Genomic DNA, 19,721 nt, shown 5'->3' with positions numbered 1-19,721 from the left:
ACATGTACCTCGTATCAAAAGACTCGAAACAAATGCAAACAGACTAAGCAAACAGTTGAAACACAATTTTCAGATCTAAAACGAAAAACAAACATTGAATCAAGTGTTTGATTGAAATCGTCTGACTGTACTGATTTGTAACTTTTTAAACGGTATAGCGTTGTTTTATCAAAGTAATTTACATTTACCGCATAACGCTATTCAACGTATCGAATTACTTTTGTTATATACATATATATATACGTGACATAAACCACCATATTATGTTGCTCAATTATAAGTACTATCGCTGTAGCAATCGCATAAAATTTTTTATGCATTCGTGCAAAAATTACTGCGATGTAAATATGCAATAAAATTTTATAAATGAATTATACACTTTTCTATATATATTCCTGTACCTTACTATATTATTTCTAATAATCATTGTGTAAAGTGATAATAATGAAAACAAATAAATATCAAACAATTCGGAAAGAACTTTTGTTGCAAATTCCGTACCTAAAATATCAGCCTGTTATGTATGTATATCGATTCATAGTGTTAACCGGATACGTGACTCAACGATACGAGGAATCGAGATTCAAGTTTGACAAGATGTCGAAAAATTGAGAAACCCTGATAAGAATTCAAAATCAAATTAAACCGATGAAATTATTTATTAAATCTTCATTGTCATACATAAAGCTGAAACTGTAGATTAATTCGTAAGTGAGACTGGTAAGTTTAGGCGAGAGTACCTAAATATCGATGGAATCTTTATTGATGTCCAGTTAAACAAGTAGATGTCAATTCGCGTCGTAACATGAAATCGAGCTCTACTTCTGACAATATTTAATTCTTACTCGATACATGAAATGTTTCACTATTTTCTTTTAAAAATCATATTTATTGGAACCCGATCTTTGTGAAGAATTAAACATAATTTCTTCGCTGAGGTTACCTTCTATTCTTTTTCAGCTACATAAATATACATGTATTTATCAATTATCCTACTGAATAAGTCGTAAACATATAAATACGTAAATTGAATAGACGGTAAGACGAGATAATTGGTAATGTATATTATTGTTATGCTGTAACGTGAGAACTATACGTTGCAAGTAATATCAACGAAAATTATTCATTGTATATTAATTATTGTATTTATATCAAATACATTCAATGGTACGTTTTCCTTGTGGTTCGATTAAACGGTCAGTGTGTGTATTTGTTTCAGAATTATAGTAAATTCTTTGAATCACAGCTGAGCTGTTTTCTTTTCCTCAATGAACCCTGTTCTGACATGTCTTACACTGAATTGGAACATGGTTATCAGGTAAGCGAGAATACTACTTGTTTAGAAGGTGGACAATGATTTTACTCGGACAATTATTTATTCACAGGGTCTACGGAATGCCAGTCGACCGATTTTCTATGTAGGGGATTTAAATACGGTTCAACCAACCCTTGTGGGTCCTGTTGCTTCTTCTATATATCGTTCATCGAAAAGAGTAAGATTAATTTTATTTAACTAAACACGCTGCCTGTGTAAATAACCATTTTCGATTTATTTCTTTCAACGAGGAGTGTGTAATGTTACCAATACTAGAACACAAATAATTTTTTATGTTCACACATTTATATAGCATGTTTGTATTTGGATAATTTTGTTAAAAAATATTCTATGTATATTGGATGATTTATCAAAGAATTTACTTTTTACTGTCACAAGATTGACAATGAAACGAGAGTCTATGTTATCTATAGGTGTTTAACGTGAATAAATTTTCGATTGATTAAACTGTATTTCTTTCAACGAAGAATATGTAATGTTACCAATACTAGAATATAAATAAACATTACTTTTTCGTTTAACTTTTTAATGCACACACACGTATATAGCACGTTCGTAGTTGAATAATTTTATTAAAAGTTATTCTACAAATATTGGATAATTTATCAGAGAATAGTATACTTTTTACTATCTCACGATTGACAATGAATCGAGAGTCTATGTTATCTATAGGTGTTTAACAGGAATCAATTTTTTTATCAGAAAGACGATAATAATTAAGGATATTTACACAAATACACTTACACATGGTATATATACAAGCAAGTTATTCCGTTTGCTTGTGACTATATTTGTTTTCATTAAGATAGCACGTTTATGTAACACTTCTTAACCACTTTATCTTCTTCTTTAGAAAAAAAAGGTGAACACCTATCATAACTAAATGCTACGATACTTTCATTGCTGCTTAATTGATCTGCTTTTTCGATTACTCGCGAACAATCTGGTAATTTATAAAACGAAAAATACTTGTTAGCTATTGCTAGTCTAAAAATAGAATTGCCCTATAAATAAAGCCTATACCAGATGCATTTTGGATTCTTCTTTAAAAGCATGTATAATACGTAATTATCACATTTTTTACACGATGTCAATGTTTTTCTGTTCACGTTGTAACTTTAATCGGTGAATATTTGTTATCAATGGTACTTGAGAAAGATTAGTGAACGAATGTACAATTAATGTGCTCTGTGTGTTTATTGTATGATCATTACGAATCAAAGTAGAAGGTCATTGTCTTTGTGATCTAAATTTATTATACACTTATGAAATCTCTAACTATTATAGATTTAAAATAAATAAAATATACTTCTGTAATATTTTGGTTTTGGTAGCCGCATTCTTGGTGACCAATGTTTTTAAGTGTATTGTCATTTTCTTTCGAGCGATGTACTCTACTGGTTGTTGTTCGTACGTGTACTATGTTTTAGTAACATTATTTAGATAAGAATATTCATTTCTATTTGTACACACATGCATATCTACGTAATTGTGAACAATTCGAGCCGGGATCAATAATGGAAAATATAAATTCTCCTTCGTGTACTACGGTTCCCGATGTTTACATCTTTGATAGCGATAACGAAGCAGAACCATATTGGCAAATGATGGTAGAGTTGCTATTTTCATTTTCCTTTCTATTAAATGTTTCTTACACCGCTTTCTTTTCACTTATGCTTATTTATCACTAATATATTGTGAATATATTTAAACATAGGGGAACTACAGGATTTTAAGAAATTTATTCTCTAACTTATTGTAGAAAATCAAACTTATACTATATTGTACAAAACATTCGAGTGATGCAATTTTATGGTAACATAAACTGTGTAAAATAGGATTTATTAACGACACAATTCTTCCTTTATCTTTAAGCAAAGAGTTTTCAGTTTGTTTGCTCGTACTAGTTCTCGATTAAGCATACGATTATTCGACTAGTGATCTTTCAAGACTAGAAGAACTACAAAGTAGTTTAACATAGAGTCATGTTCATTTTAAATGATATTATAAATTGATAAATCATCGAATATATCAGATAAACGATTAGAAGTGATATATATATATTTTTCATGATTTTCTCCTATTAATGTTATTGTCGAACAGATACTATATTTAATTGAAAGTATAATCTTTAGATTCCATTTATGTTTCCCTTTTTACATAGGGAATAATGCTTCTGGTCGGTCTATAACTTTTACATCTAATTGCATGGAAAGTAAAGTACATAACACATACATAATAGAATGAATAGCGAGTCAAGACTGCATGAGAATTACACAGAAAACACTCTAGACAGACCTGGTTTTTTATCCTGTTTGAAAGCATATTGGGTGAGCAGTATTTAACACAATGATTAACATAAATCTTCATAAAATTCATAAATTCCAAATTTACATAGAGAATAGTAACGCAAGTTACATTCTCGAGTTTCCATAAACATATTCGTAAATTTAATATTGTGTATACTAACAAAGACGGTTTCGTTGCTCTAATAAATTCGTTGTTATTAGCTTTTTTCAAATGTATAGAAAAGAAAAGAAGAAATAGCGTGGATGATGTAACAGTAATTAATACGAATTATATGATGGAAATTCGTTATTTAGGCCGAACTGTCGGACGGGTGCAGCAATGATGATGGATGCATGGGTGGCAGTGATTTGGAAGGAGAAGGGAAGCAAGTGTTGGTTGGAGTCTGTGCGATGGCGAAGAAGTCGCAAAGTAAACCGATGAAAGAGATTTTGACGAGATTAGAAGAATTTGAATATATTAAAATAGTGGTATTCCCCGAAGAAGTAATCTTGAAGGTAAGAGAAACGACAAATAAAAGATTAGTCGATTCGTTTCTACATGAAAGTCTGTATACACAGGAATCTGTAGAAGACTGGCCGATCGTCGACTGCTTAATAAGTTTCCACAGTAAAGGTTTTCCTCTCGACAAAGCTATAAGTTATGCTAATCTTAGAAATCCCTTCATCATCAATAATCTGCCAATGCAGTATGATATTCAAGTAAGTAAATCATATTCAAATGGAGTAAATAACGAGGACTAGAGATCACTTATAATTTGATGTCGCAGGATCGCAGGAGAGTTTATGCTATTCTAAGCAGCGAAGGTATCGAGATTCCAAGATATGCAGTTCTAGATAGAGATTCGTCCGATCCAAAACGTATGTGAGAGAGGCTTCCGCTTCGCTTAGATTCACTTTATACAAAAAAGAATTTGTTTAGATCACGAGTTGGTGGAGTCGGAAGATCATGTGGAGGTTAATGGTGTTACATTCAACAAACCGTTTGTGGAAAAGCCAGTGTCTGCCGAAGATCATAACATCTACATCTATTATCCTACATCTGCGGGTGGAGGCAGCCAGAGACTATTCAGGAAGGTAGCTGTTCTGCAGATTCATCGTCAATGTTCAACAGGACGTAATTATACAATTTCAACGGTTGTTTCACAGATTGGAAGTCGCAGTAGCGTGTATTCGCCAGAATCTCGAGTACGTAAAACGGGTTCTTACATTTATGAAGATTTTATGCCCACCGACGGGACAGATGTTAAAGTTTATACAGTGGGGCCCGACTATGCGCACGCGGAAGCCCGGAAAAGTCCTGCGTTGGATGGAAAAGTGGAAAGAGACTCGGAAGGGAAAGAAATTCGGTATCCTGTTATACTAAGCAATGCCGAGAAGCTAATAAGTAGAAAAGTGTGTTTAGCTTTCAAGCAAACGGTTTGCGGTTTCGATTTGCTTAGGTGAGTAGAAACAGAGACGGAAAGTTTCTAACAACCGCTCCAAAATGTACTTCGATATTTAATTTTCCCTCCCTGATTCAGAGCAAACGGTCAGTCGTTCGTCTGCGACGTTAATGGCTTCAGTTTTGTAAAAAATTCGAACAAATACTACGACGACTGCGCAAAGATTTTGGGGAACATGATTCTCAGGGAGTTGGCGCCTACTTTGCACATTCCATGGAGTGTTCCGTTTCAATTGGACGACCCGCCAATCGTACCCACGACATTTGGAAAGATGTTAGTACATTTTTATAATACTAATATCTCTATAATACAATTTGAATGTTTAATAATATCTCTGTGTCCCCACAGGATGGAATTACGTTGCGTTGTCGCTGTGATAAGACACGGTGACAGAACCCCAAAGCAAAAAATGAAGGTGGAAGTTCGTCATCCGAAGTGAGTCCTTGTAGATAAATACGCGTAGATACAGGCAATCTTTTGAAAATACCATAAGTCGCACTTTTTACTCTTCGGGATAGATTCTTCGAGATATTTGCAAAATACGACGGTTACAAGCACGGCCACATTAAATTGAAGCGACCCAAACAGCTGCAAGAAATATTGGACACTGCTCGGAGTCTACTGGCCGAGATACAGCACAGGGCTGCAGGCCCGGAATTGGAAGAGAAGCAAGGAAAACTCGAACAATTGAAAAGCGTTTTAGAAATGTAGGTATTTCATGCTGAAAAAGAAAGAAAAAGATATTGGTTTAACTTGAGACGATTAATGTTTGGTTACAGGTACGGTCACTTTTCAGGGATAAACCGTAAAGTACAAATGAAGTATCAGCCAAGAGGACGACCGAGAGGAAGTTCCTCGGATGATGGTACAAAAAGTAACACATTCTTTTTACGTTATCAAATTGGATATCGACCAGACGTTACGTATCTTGTTGATTGGTTTTAGATCGGCTGGGGGAACCGTCGCTTGTACTTATTTTGAAATGGGGCGGAGAATTAACACCCGCTGGTCGCATTCAAGCGGAGGAACTAGGAAGAATATTTCGCTGCATGTACCCCGGTGGTCAAGGTAGACACCTTAGTGGTTCGTATCTTATGTTCATACGCTTGTCATAATCATTTCTTAAGTTATTTCATACGCCACAAAGAATTTATTTCCTTTAATAAGTTTTTTACAAGTTGGCCGAAATGCATAAGGTTGCTGTAACTTGCATAGCGTACGCGTAAAATATTGTGTGTTGAGATCCAGCTGAATTGATCCAGGTGAAAAGCAATTTTTATCTTTAAACTGCCGAGAAAGCTGTCGAAAGCGCGACAAGTTTGTAATTTAATGTAACTTGTACGTTGTAATTGTCTTAGATGAAAAGGGTAGTAGAAAATATATCTGTATTGTTTCATTTTTATCGAAGAAATCTTGGAAATTCACGAACAATTTCAAATATTATTTCAGAGGAAGACTCAGAGATGTTACCAAACCACGGTAACTGTTTATTCTGAATCAACGCTTGTTCCGTAGTTGTCTGTAGATTGTGTCATAATGCATAGACATAGTGATAGCGCGTTCGATTACGATCATCATAACGTTCGAGCAGCATTCAGAATGTATCTGTGCTGACTGTATGTGCACTCTACAACATTCCAATGAACCGTTGCATAATTTGATGGTAGATGCTTGTGTGCATTTTCTGTAGCATTAAATGTATCTATCTTATTCTGGAATAAGTCTGTTCTCTAGTAGTGTTTCACTGCGCATTTATCATGCAGAATTGCACACATCTACACACTTTTCTATTCTTTCTTAGAACAGTTTTTTTAAACAGGGCACTTTCTTTTGTTTCAACAGACAACAGATACAAGAATTCATTGCAAAATATTAATAAAGACTATGTACAAACTATTCATACAAGTCAATCGACGACAGAATAATCACAAATGTGTTTAGCAGTTCAAGACAGTCATCGACATATCATGGATAATATCGATTAGCTACGATCTTCTTACCAGAACATAGATCACTCGCAGAATCATACTCGTACTCTATGTTTGTTAAGGTTCAAAGAGATGTTTCAATTCCATTCTGTCATTGCAATGCGTTTTAAAACGTTTTCTCCTGCGAACATAGGTGATTATGCCGGTGCTCAAGGTTTGGGTCTGCTGCGACTTCATTCAACCTTTCGTCACGATTTGAAGATCTATGCGAGCGACGAAGGAAGAGTACAGATGACTGCAGCAGCATTCGCGAAAGGTTTGCTCGCTCTGGAGGGCGAATTGACTCCGATATTGGTGCAGATGGTCAAGAGCGCTAACACCAATGGTCTTCTGGACAATGATTGCGACAGTAGCAAATACCAGAACATGTACGTATCAAACGCAAAGATATGTACTGTACAGTGGGTGTACAAAGTATTTGTACACCTTTTAAAAACGAATAACGAATAAATTGTAAGAATCTGCGATTTAAATGAACCGTTACCCTAAATTCAAAGATTTTTACATCTTTCAATGTCCATAGTTTTTTTATGCGTCAGCCGATTTCAATGAAACTCTGTACACGTATATAACTTACTTAGATTTAAAAAATATACGTTTTAAATTTTCATTACAGGCACAGATAAAAAATTTAAAAATCATGTCTCGTACTTTTTACAAAATTATTTACACATTAGCTGTTAAACTAATCGTTCTAACGTCTCAAAAAACTCAAGCTGTTGGGTCCAATTTTGAAGAAGTTATTCGTTTTTAAAACAAAGTATTCGTGTATTCACTGTACATATGTGTACTATGGGAATGAATGCCACGAACACCAAACGACGAGTTCAATCTTACAGGGTCAAGACAAAGCTCCACGAGTTGTTGCAACAAGATCGAGACTTCACTCGCGAGGACAGAGAACAAATAAATCCTGGGAACGCGTTGAGTATCAATGCTGCCATGGATTTTGTGAAAAATCCGGTTCGCTGTTGTCAGCATGTACATATATTGATTCAGAAACTGATGGACATTGTGAGGATTAAGAAGGATGATTCGAAAACGAAAGGTGATGTATAAAATATAGAATCACGTTATCTTTTATGCGAATATTTTTTTGGAAATTCACGCGACATCTTGCGTGTTTAGATGCAATTCTTTATCACGGCGAGACATGGGAGTTAATGGGTCGCCGCTGGGGAAAGATCGAAAAGGATTTTTGTACTAAGAACAAGAGATTCGATATATCAAAAATACCTGATATTTACGACTGCATCAAGTATGATTTGCAACACAACAACCATACGTTGCAATTCGAGCACGCGGAGGAATTGTACATTTACTCAAAATATTTGGCAGATATAGTTATACCACAGGCAAGTTTTTCAGTGACCTACTTTTATCCTCTTAATATTATTTGCCTGCTAATACTCCGATTCGTTGTTGTTTGCAATAGGAGTATGGATTAACGGTACAAGAGAAATTAACTATAGGACAAGGTATTTGTACGCCCCTTTTGAAGAAGATCAGAGCCGATTTGCAAAGAAATATCGAAGAATCTGGAGAAGAAACAGTAAATCGACTCAATCCAAGGTAAACAATTGCCGACATTATACAGGGTATACCACGAATCATGACCAGTAGAGATTACTCTGTTATTAGCAGTTCGATCGGAAATGATTTTATCAGGTATATTATGGTTTCCAAAGAGCTTTCACTTTCAAGGTCACCTTCCATTTTTTGCAAATACATTAGAAGATTTCAAGGTGAATTCGGTAAGTATCATAACATAAAAAAAATTTATTTTACAGCTATAATCACGTGAAAGCTCTCTTAAAACCGTGCTATACCCGATAAAAACATTTTCGATCGGACTGCTAATAACAGAGTAATCTCTACTGGTCACGATTTGCTTCGCTTTAAAATTTTGATTTAATGGGACGAAAATATTCTAGATATTCTCACGGCGTTTCGAGTCCTGGCCGACACGTACGCACAAGATTGTATTTCACCAGCGAGAGTCACGTACACTCTTTGTTGACGGTGTTACGTTACGGCGGCTTGCTCGATGTAAGTAACAGCGTGGCTAATGTTTGCGTTCTCTATTTGTTTGAAATGTTATAGATAGTAAAAGACGAGCAATGGCGACGAGCTATGGAGTACGTTAGCATGGTGTCCGAATTAAACTACATGTCGCAAATTGTAGTCATGCTGTACGAAGATCCAACTAAGGATCCCAGCAGCGAAGAACGTTTCCATGTTGAGTTGCATTTCAGTCCTGGCGTGAACTGTTGCGTACAAAAAAATTTACCGCCAGGGCCAGGGTTCAGGCCTCATTCGCGAAACGAGAGTAGCCACAATATCGTAAGTTCGCCGAAATGATTACAGTAAAGTTGCGATCTAGCTCCCATCGCCTGTTCCGAGCAGGGACAGAGATCGTGTAGGGAAACTACTTTTTTATGACTGCGTCAACCGCGCCGAAGGTACGAAGGATGTCGAACGTAGAAAAGGACAGCATGTAAACACGGATCGCGCTTCTTGGCCTCTCAGTGATCGTGGAGATCTTCAGGGAGCTAGATCGCGACTTTACTGTACCTCGAACAGAAACATCGAAAACCGATACGATCTATATCTTCAGGGTGAAAGTGGCGGCGGATCCACGCAAGACACTATTTCCCAGTGCAGCGCACGGATTGAAGAAGAAGACGTTGAATTGGCAATTTCGGACGACGATTACATGAATCCACCGATGCAATCTGTATGCGCTCGTTCATTTTTGTTACAAAGCTTTTTTGAAACGCTTCAGCTGTCGAAGACCTATCGGCAGAGGCTTTTCGAACGACTCGACCTTATCGTTAATCGAATAATTATGATTGGTATTAGAATTTATTAGTTAAATATTAGTCTAATATTTATTGCAATTTAAAGGACACCCCCCCGCTGGTGATGGAAACCGACGCGGGGAACTCGATACTGGATAGTCCAACAACGAGCAGAGCCGTCGATATGATGGATCTGGATCCAAACATGATGGATGAACCATTCGACAGTGGATTCTTGCAAAGCTCCGCGCCCATTCCGATAAGGTGGGCGCAGCCGTACAACACGGTCGAAAATCGTGCAACCTATAGTATAGTAATCTCGCAATCTAAGCGCGACGAAGCTTCCCGATCTCGAGTAGTGAGGATAGTTCTAGGACAATTATAGACCAGACACTTGGAATATTCATCGATAAAACACTGTAGTATCCCTTCACGATCTCTGTCACAGCACAGAACCGAGAATCAGCTTAAATTGCGGGATCACTGTGTCTATAGAATCTATAGCGATTTCGACGAAATACTTTTTAGTGCTAGAACAGTGGCGGGTCATGAAGCAGCTAGACTCGGTAGCCAGTTGGCTGCGAGTCAGCGTCAACGACGCGACGCGGAAAGAAGCGGAATCGTGGAGCCACGTGCACGCAGTTACGATCATCAAAGACAAGACAAGCCTGAGAAAGGTAAGAACGTTTCGGCGTTGGTCGGTAGTGTATATATTTTTCTCCAAGCAATAATGTGGATCGATGCTAATATCTTTGGACATGCATGATAGATATGTATCTACAAGCACTTCACTTTTTTACTATAACAAAGATCAAGGACCTGTGTAAATAGATGTCGCATACACTGTGGGTCGAGTATTGCTAGAACCAATTAGAGAAACTTTCTTCGCGAAGCAACACTAACTTTTTTGGGGTAGCGGAATGGAATGGGATGGGCTGGGATTTACCGGTCGACGGGAATTCACGATTCAATTTTTTCATGACAAAGTCTGGTGTTTTTTCATGTCTTTTTATAGCTGCGGACAAGCTGCAGTATCAGAGCTTGGACGCGGTCAACAAGGAAGGTATGTCATTCAGACTTCCTGCTATGGTGCTATAACAGGACAATGTTGAAAAGAATGTGCTAGCGTTTTTTTTTTATTTTTCTTTTTCTTTCTTTCCCATTCTAGTCAATGTTCGTTGCAGGATTTCTGTGACATCGAAATTTGTATAATCTGAGAAGACTCGATTCTTCGTATCTTTACAGATCAGCAATTCTTTGTGTTTTTCTTACGATTCTCGTCGTACAATAAGCATCTAGATCGTTAGAAAAATAATTGATCTTTGCTTGGTCGATAGCAATCTTTAGTTGCAACGTAGACTGCTGAAATTTCCGTTCTCTACCTACCGTTCCTGTTATCGATGTAGCATCTTCGCATACTTATCGGTGCTCCGATATCTTTTTTATTAAGCATCCATCCTACTAGTAACCGTAGTAACCATAGAATGATATACACAACCGTATATACTAGTGGTTCCCTTTATTGTCACACCGAATCCTTTATATTGCAATGTTCTTTTTTCTCCCCCGTATTATAAGTGCCACTTTCCGTTTAATCACACTGATTTTTTTCTGTATTGTAGCATACGATTGACACTTGTTTTTGATTTTTCAAGTGTTTCGATACCAAGCCAATTACGTTATTGGCGTTGAAATTGAAATTAGTTGTTCGGTTAAAGCATAATAGTTTACGAGCCAGAGCTTGAACAACGTAATCGATCGAAAACGAAAGAGGAAGATCACGAGCATAAGCTGATAAAAGGAAAATTCAGTTGAAATAACTCTTTGCTCAGCGATAGTTGTGCGCGTGGAAGCCAACTAATTTATGTCGGCGACTGTTTGAGTTACACACAAACAACTGTATTTGTCGCGTGACTCATTCAGTTGTCCTCCTGATTATATTCCTTCATTCCTGAGCTCACTGTTCCATCAGGATTTGCAATTAACCGAGCTTAGTTGTTCTCGAGGATCGTGTCCGCTTGTTTCTTTTACACGTAAACCGTTAACACATCAGTCTCATTGTATAATCATTCGTTCATCATTCTTTTTCATCCTGTCCGATTTTGTCGAACGTTCTCATCCAAAACTTTTCAAATGATTTTCCGGTTAGTTGCCACTAGTGTGTTTCCGTTGACGATTCGTTAACAAGTAGTTTCGCGTTTGTGTTCTGTACATGTATTTACATTTCTCGTGTGTGAAGCCACGTTTTCTTTACCGGTGTGATAAACAATGCAACACGAAATCTGCATCCAGAAAGAGTTTTGTGTTCGTAGATCGTCGAACGCGTCGATAGCGATCAAAGTCTCCGAAGTGTTCGGAGTCTTTGATCGTCATCGATTCTCATAATTAGACTGCGGATGTTTATGCAATTTCCAATTTTCTTAGGCAAATTTGGAGGAAGTGGAATTAATTCACTGGTAGTGGCCATTGCAGATCTGGAATTTATTAAAAATCCAATTGCCATAAATGCGTGAAGATCCGCAGTCTACTCATAATCAACGATTCATAATCATCGTTTCTCTCCATTAATAATATCGATGTTGTCTATAGTTGGCTACTGGTTGCATGGCTATCGTGTGCCACGGGTGTCTAACACTAACTAAAGTTGTGCCTTTTAATCGCAAGCGGATGAAACTACAAGTCACATTTATCTCCTCTGTATTTCAGTTAGTTTGTTCCGCCATTGGTTTTGAATCGTTTCCTTTGGAGCGTCGTTGCAAAAATAATCTTATTCCGCTAAACAGATTAACGACAACAAAGAAATTTCATTAGAGAGACTTGTGTCATCGACGTAGCGCCAAAGGTTCTTGCCAATGATTACTTTTTATTTCTTCTACGATGGGTTAATTTAATACTCTGTTTCTCTTCTTTTCTTTTCTTTTCCCTCCTCTGTGCCCTGTCCCGCGCTGCTAAATTGCCATTATTTTCATTTTAACTGCATTCGTTTCATTTCACGCAACTGCATGTACACGAACACATAATACGCGACAAACATACACACACACACACACACACGCTCGAACGCAAATGTAAATGTATCACATACAGAGAAGGGGCAGCATGCGACGACAAAGTCCCGGACAGAGACGTCTAGCCAGGCTTTGCTGCACGTGCCTACGGGGAAGGTGGTCATGCCGCACTCCTTCAGCTCACCGGAGTTACCTGTTCCTTCAATCGAAACCTCCACTTCGACACCTTTGGTGACTTTACACAATATCCCTCTAGTTTCGCCGAACAGCAGAGCCTCGGATATCACGGATATCGTGGTCCCAGTCCCCACGGTTCGTGTCTCGACATGCCTCGGTACCAATCCCGAAGAGGCTGACCCTCGTCTACGTTTTCAAAGTAAGAAATACGGACGTTCCCATACAGATACAATTATCCCTTGTATCGCGCGTGACCCGTCGTCGACAGCTAGATCGAGTTTGATCAGATCTGGTTTACGGAGCAATCCGTGGATAACAATGTCTTCCCGTTTCTTATCCTATCGCGACAAACTCCCAGAGACAGCGAGAGGCCCGGCTCAGCTCGGTAAACGGTCTCGTTCGTTGTCACCCTATTTGCCCAGGTGTCTCTGTTATAATTGTAACGTGTCAGAGCTGATCCTACGAAGCAGGGACCTGCCGCCCGTAGAACGGTCCAACTTCGACACCTACTTTGCCCGTTCGTTGTCTCACAAGTTCTTTAATTGTTCTTGTTATCTAAGCCTCTATCAGGACGAGTCGAACCGCTCCTCTTGCAGCGTCTCCTCCACCGACAGCTCTGGATACGAGAGAGCGAAAGATAGTACGCAGTCGGTTAGCTTCGATCCGGAGATTGTTGGTTCGTCTACCGAGTCTCGACAAGGACAATGTCCAACGTCGCTCGGTTGTTCCTTGTTAGGATCCGGAGAAACTTCGATGAGTGAACGGTACCCGGTGTCCAAGGGAAGACGGAAGTGGAGGTTCGACAAGGAAGCCGTTCGAAGGACGTGCGGCGGTGGTTCTGCTTTCGAGAGTGTTCGTCGACCAACTGGAACAATGTCGTGTCCAAATTTACATAACTTTTTGCTCGGCGATTCGGTTTGTTCGACGGAGAACTTCTCAGCCGGTTGTTCGTTGGTACGCAGATGTTGGTCTTGCACAAATGTGACCCTCCAGTGGCACGGTAGACTGGTAGATGATGTACCCGATCGTGTTAGTATGCTTTACCATTCGTCCTCTGTGCACGGTAATGATGCTCACGGCGATCATGACATCCCCACGCGCGAGTCTAACCATAGGTCCAAGTGTCCACGTGCACCGTTCTCCCGACTCCAGCCTCAGAGATCCTTCTCATCTCCAGACACACGACCTTCGATCATTCAACCTGACCCTACCTGCACAGCAAGGCGCCACCGTCACAGTATCTCCGGACAGATGAGTTATTTCAAGCTGTTGGGCTACAACATCAACAAGAAGCTGACCGGGTCAGCCAATAGTCTGTTCAGCACCGCGGTTATCAGTGGATCCTCCAGTGCTCCTAACTTGAAGGACATGGTTCCTCCTCACGCGTCCGCTGTCGCTGGTGAGTCTCTACGCTTGGAACCGCTCGAAACCCTAACACAGGGGTGGCCAACTTTTTACATACCGTGCGGCAATCTCTTTCGCACGCGAGTTTAGATGCGCCGTACAACTCTATCGCGCAACTAAATTCATTCATTTACGCCAGTTCCAAAGACACACGATTACTGGAGCACCAATCTGCAATAGTGAGAAATGATCTCTTGGACGAGAGGTCGATCGCTGTCGTCAACCCCGCAATTCACATCCTGCAATTGTGAACTGTTGAACAATTTCGACGAACTGATGAGCAAGAAGATTGTATGAATTGAACTGAGAGCACTCAGGTGTTGAAAACATGAAGACAACATGAATGATGAAAACGTCAAAAGAATAAGTAGGCGCGAAGATACAAAGCGCCACTTGTAATCATCCAGTGCGCCACGTTCGACGAATGCGCCGCAGGTTGGCCACCCCTGCTCTAAAACAAACGTATACGTATACAAGGTATACAACGTGGGGTGTTATGAAGAGAGAAGAAAATGACCAAACATTGGACCAAACTTTCTTGGTAACGAGGCGCTTATAATCTGATGTTACTAATTTTTAGTTGAGCTTCATATCACTTCCTGACGCCTCCACCTATAAAAATATTAGTAACATCATACCAAGTAAGTTTGGTCTGGTGCATTTTCTTCTATCTTCAAAAGCAAGCGAGTTATTCAGGTGATCTGTTCATAACGCACCACCCTGGGTAGTTCGTTGGTTAGTGTGTACATACTACTCGATTTTATCCCAATCAGCGATAGAAGGCTTCGGTGGTGTACCACCTATCAGGCCACTGGAGACGCTCCACAATGCCTTGTCTCTCCGCCAGTTGGACTCCTTTTTGGAAATGATGACTACAGCTCCACTGTTTCGTACACCTGCCTCGTCGCCTCCAAAGTATCCGTCGCCAGGAGGATCCACTCATGAATCCGTTAATCCCAATCTCAGTGTCGGAGGGATCAGTTGCGAGTACCACTCTTCCGATTTGGAAGCTGTCAGGTACCGTAAGAAAAAATTAAATAAACTACCTTTGTGAGTATTAGGACTTTTTATACAATTTTTTTTACCATATCACGTACGTTCATTTCTGGCTGTGTAGTTTTCACCGAATTCCGTTTATACGTACAGTTGATACGTTTGTTCTTACGTTGAAATTAATTTTTACTTAGATACATCACCCCGACTCCAATACAATACAAGTCTTCGAACGATGGGGAACCGTGCGATATAAGGAACCAACTGTCGCCAACCAGTCCGAACAGTGAGTATATCTTAGCTAGGTACGCTTGAGTTCCTTGTTCGTCACACGATTACGCTTACTTAGGTACTGGCTGGAGTAGCGAGCCACAATCGTTTATATCATCCGAACCGTCGTCTCCTGCTCCAACTTCCACAGGAGAGTGCAGTATGTCTATAAGTTTAATCAGCAACGAAGGGTAAGCATCTGAACGATACTTGATCCTTATGTGGGCAATCAGGTATCCAGATACTCTTATCTCTACGTTTTGGTTGCCTACACAAGGATTAGCGAAGAGGAGAGCTAAAGAGAACGCAATAACATTTCTTGTAGGGCGCAATCTTTCAGCACGGGCCCTAAATGTCCGACGACACCTTGTCTGGACGTTGACTTCAACGACTTCTGCATGAACATCGATCAAGATCATAGAGAAAGTCGTGGCAGCGTGTCGTACACGGACTATTACAGCAACGAGGACGGACAGATTCGAAAGTGCACTTTTGGAACGAATTTTGGTAGCAATCTACAGAAAATCATACGCACCGAAGATCTGCCTCTCGACAACATGGACGACGACGAGGACCGTACGATAACGTTGAAGCAAACCGAGGAGCAAAGGAAGCAGGATGTGAAGCGGATATTCGAGCAACAGGAAAAATCGAGAAAACCTAGCACCAGCTGCAAAAAGATTGGAAGGTGGGTGTCGTTTACAAAATAGGGAAACCAACGAAAAGCTTACGGTGCGCGTTTCTTTCTAGATTCCTCGTCGAGAGCATGGATATAGCGGACGAGGATGTTAGGATCAAAGAGGACGTCTTCGATAAAACGAAAGTATCCACCTCGCAAAAAGGTGAATCCTCAAACGCGGAGAGAGGTCAGAGAAGCAGAGACAGCGGCGCGGAAAAGACTCATTCGTTCAACAGCTACAAGAGGAAGAATTTCTCCCGGTCGCAGAGCGTTTCCACTCCGAAGGTAGCCGTTCCAAAGGCTGAAACGAATCTGAGTTACAAATGCGCGTCGAAATTGAGCTCGTTGTCGAACATGTCGGACAAGGATTTGGAAGATTGGAAGCAGATCTTGGTCGACGCGAAGCCGCCTAGTTCGCCTTTAGCGAGCGAGCAAGAGCCCATACTAACTGTGGCATCCAGTTTGACGAACAACTCCAGCGTAACCATAGGTTTCAACGTCCACGAGAACAAGGAGAACGAAGAGAAGGAAGAGTAACTAAATAGTATTACCTCGTTCGAAACGGGTGTATCGATATTAGAACACTATTTTTTAGTAGACGATCGACTATAGATGTAATTTTTGCATACACGGTTGTTGCTTACAAGCACAAAGAGAGTCCGCAGGATAAATGAGAATTTCTATTACGCGTCTAACGAGTAAACAACGATTCAGATGCGACGCAGCTTGTGCATTTTATTCGAAGAGGACGACATTGATTTTTCTTTAGCGTTCCTAGACGAATTCGAGTACCTCATTTCTTAACCGAGTTCCTTTAATTTTAGTTTCGTGGATAAGAATACGTATGTATGTCCCGTCGATGGCTTGAAACAATAGTACTCCGTTGTGATCGACTTTGTTGACTGAGAAGGAAGTATTCGATAACAACTGATTCAATAGCAAAAGTAACATTCCTCCTGCCGATGGTTTAACCTTGTACTTATATGAATTTATTATATCGAAAGGAATTGATTTTCTTTTGACTCACGCTTGTGTATATTACGATTGTATTTTTGTAGATAGTATAGGCAGAACGTTCACGCTTCGTCGAGAGATAAAAGATGATGCGAGGTTGATCAACGAAAAGAAACGCTTTATTGATCGAACGTCGGATAACGATGAAACGAACTACTTAAATTCACGAGTGATCAACAAGCTCTCGTTACTTACCAAACACAAAGAATAGAAGAAGCCACTCACAGTATTTTTATTGATCGTTACAACTTAATATTCATTTTTTTTAAAATTAATTTTGTATATTAAACTAAATTCAGGTGTATTCTACATAGATTCTCGTGAATGTACAAAGGCTAATAAGTACAAAATGTTGTGTAATCGCTCTGTAACAATCTAATATTCGTTTCAGTGTAAATAGAAGATATACATATGCTATTTTTCTTACGAATGTATCGAACAAGCTTGTTGTCGGAAGAGATACGACGGTTGAAAGTTGCAGAGATATAATTGATTGTTATCTTGACGTGGTCCGGTATTTAAAGTGCTGCGTAAATTCACCTGATTATATTCATAACTGGCCTTCCCCTATTTTTGGCAATAAAACAAATGCATGTGCGCTTACGAGGTCGGTGAAAGAAGATCGAGGATGTTTTCGATAGAAGAATTAAAGAGAAGCATCCTACGTGTTTGTAATTAAACGACAAGGAATTGAGATTGTTATTTTACTTAATCGATGGGAAACCAATTGGTTTCACTCTGTGAATCGTGTTTGAACGAAGCATCGTTTCGATCAGAACTTTGAACGAGGTTATTTTCGTCTATTTTTCAAATTGATTTCACGTTTGTAAACGAACATTGCAAAAAATCGTTAATCCTTCGAAAATGTGACTGAAGCTTTTAGTATTACGATTGTAGTTGGCAGAATTAATGTTTGACAGCGCTACAAAGCATCGTTCAACGTTCTGATGTTAAACAACTTTTTAGAACTTGACAAGCAGTACTTTGGTTTTTCGCAAGCACATTCAATTAATTTAGACATTAATGTTGCATACGTACATACTATGTTTTGATCAAATTCTAATGTATAACGAATTGCCTGTAGAAGATGTTTAGAGTACATATGTGGTCAATGTAAAATAAAGAAAATAACGAAAACGAAATAACATTGTTTTAATTTACTGGTTCGATCACTGTTTATTCCGCCCCCACAGATTGAAATAATTTGAACGTTTGTCGGAGAAATTCTACAGGGTCATCCGTTTTTAAACGGCCAAACGCTAACCAGCTGTAGAGGACCCCAAATGGAACAACTTTTACCCCTATCACTTTTTTTGTTTTGGCCTTGATTTCCAGATAATTGCAAAAAACCATCATTTTTTGAGTTTACATAAAATTAAATATCTCAGGACTCCAATGATGAATCTTGATGGTTTCTCCTTTGTTTAGTTTAAAATAAGTAGGGGTATCTTTTTTATTCAATAAACTTTTTTGTATGACCTTCGGATCATGGTTTTTTCCCGATTTTTTCCAACTTATTTCTTTCGGGCTCCACGGTGTGTCCCACGCCAAAAAACCATGATCCGAAGGTCATACAAAAAAGTTTATTCAATAAAAAAGATGCCCCTACTTATTTTAAACTAAAAAAAGGAAAAACCATCAAGATTCATCATTGGAGTCCTGAGATATTTAATTTTATGTAAACTCAAAAAATGATGGTTTTTTGCAATTATCTGGAAATCAAGGCCGAAACAAAAAAAGTGATAGGGGTAAAAGTTGTGCCATTTGGGGTCCTCTACAGCTGGTTAACGTTTGGCCGTTTAAAAACGGATGACCCTGTATAATACTTCTGCCATTAGTTAAAATAATTAATAGAATAACCAATGTTCTGATTATAAAATAAAGTTCTATGATATGAGAAATGGAAGATTTTTGAAATTCGTTGCTGGATGAGCAGCAGATCGGTTGTTGTAAAGGATCAGATTTGCGGCGGAGGTTTCCCTAACGCAGAGAGATTCCGTGACAAATTTGCGTAACAAGCTACGAACCATTGAAAAAGGTGGAAACCCCTGTGACGAAATCGCCTAACTTCTGTCAGTGGCGTGACCCCGTTGCGGAATTAGGGGCTCGTTCATTGTTAGGAACGCATCAGAATTAGATCGGATGAACACGTGCACTCGGAGGGGAGCAAGGATCATCGCTGCTCTGTTCTGTCTTGTTTTGTTCTGATTTCGAATGTTCTTCGCGATGCGATGTCGCGCGTTGCATCATTTTTATGGAATCGGATGGGCAATTCGATGACTTCGATAATTGCCAATAGA

The 19,721-nt window shown here is 39.0% G+C and overlaps 1 protein-coding gene across 21 annotated transcripts; it reads left to right on the top strand.

Annotated features, from left to right (window-relative positions):
• The first annotated feature begins 537 nt into the window (after positions 1-537).
• Positions 538-18,566, top strand: L(1)g0196 (inositol hexakisphosphate and diphosphoinositol-pentakisphosphate kinase). 21 transcript variants are annotated; one of them, XM_076437485.1, is made up of 30 exons: positions 538-720; positions 1,220-1,318; positions 1,386-1,493; positions 3,940-4,140; positions 4,204-4,344; positions 4,413-4,503; positions 4,565-4,719; positions 4,792-5,084; positions 5,166-5,360; positions 5,436-5,522; positions 5,606-5,794; positions 5,867-5,952; positions 6,033-6,155; positions 6,537-6,566; positions 7,209-7,443; positions 7,915-8,123; positions 8,204-8,430; positions 8,511-8,647; positions 9,010-9,124; positions 9,179-9,418; positions 9,693-9,812; positions 9,983-10,140; positions 10,405-10,553; positions 10,892-10,939; positions 12,964-14,460; positions 15,239-15,515; positions 15,653-15,744; positions 15,808-15,919; positions 16,054-16,416; positions 16,479-18,566. In XM_076437485.1, the coding sequence occupies exons 2-30, from the start codon at positions 1,286-1,288 to the stop codon at positions 16,942-16,944; spliced, it is 6,177 nt and encodes a 2,058-aa protein (XP_076293600.1). In that variant the 5' UTR covers positions 538-720; positions 1,220-1,285; the 3' UTR covers positions 16,945-18,566. The 21 variants fall into 21 exon arrangements, with proteins under 21 accessions (XP_076293600.1, XP_076293595.1, XP_076293597.1 ...); XM_076437480.1 differs by having other exon boundaries at positions 6,033-6,170; XM_076437482.1 differs by having other exon boundaries at positions 5,867-5,961.
• The last annotated feature ends 1,155 nt before the right edge of the window (positions 18,567-19,721 follow it).

This window comes from Lasioglossum baleicum, chromosome 13 (genome assembly GCF_051020765.1).
Source record: "Lasioglossum baleicum chromosome 13, iyLasBale1, whole genome shotgun sequence".
In the NCBI taxonomy this organism is placed as follows: Eukaryota; Metazoa; Arthropoda; class Insecta; order Hymenoptera; family Halictidae; genus Lasioglossum; species Lasioglossum baleicum.
Note: the sequence above shows the minus strand (reverse complement) of the source record. Positions and strands in the feature narration are given on the sequence as shown.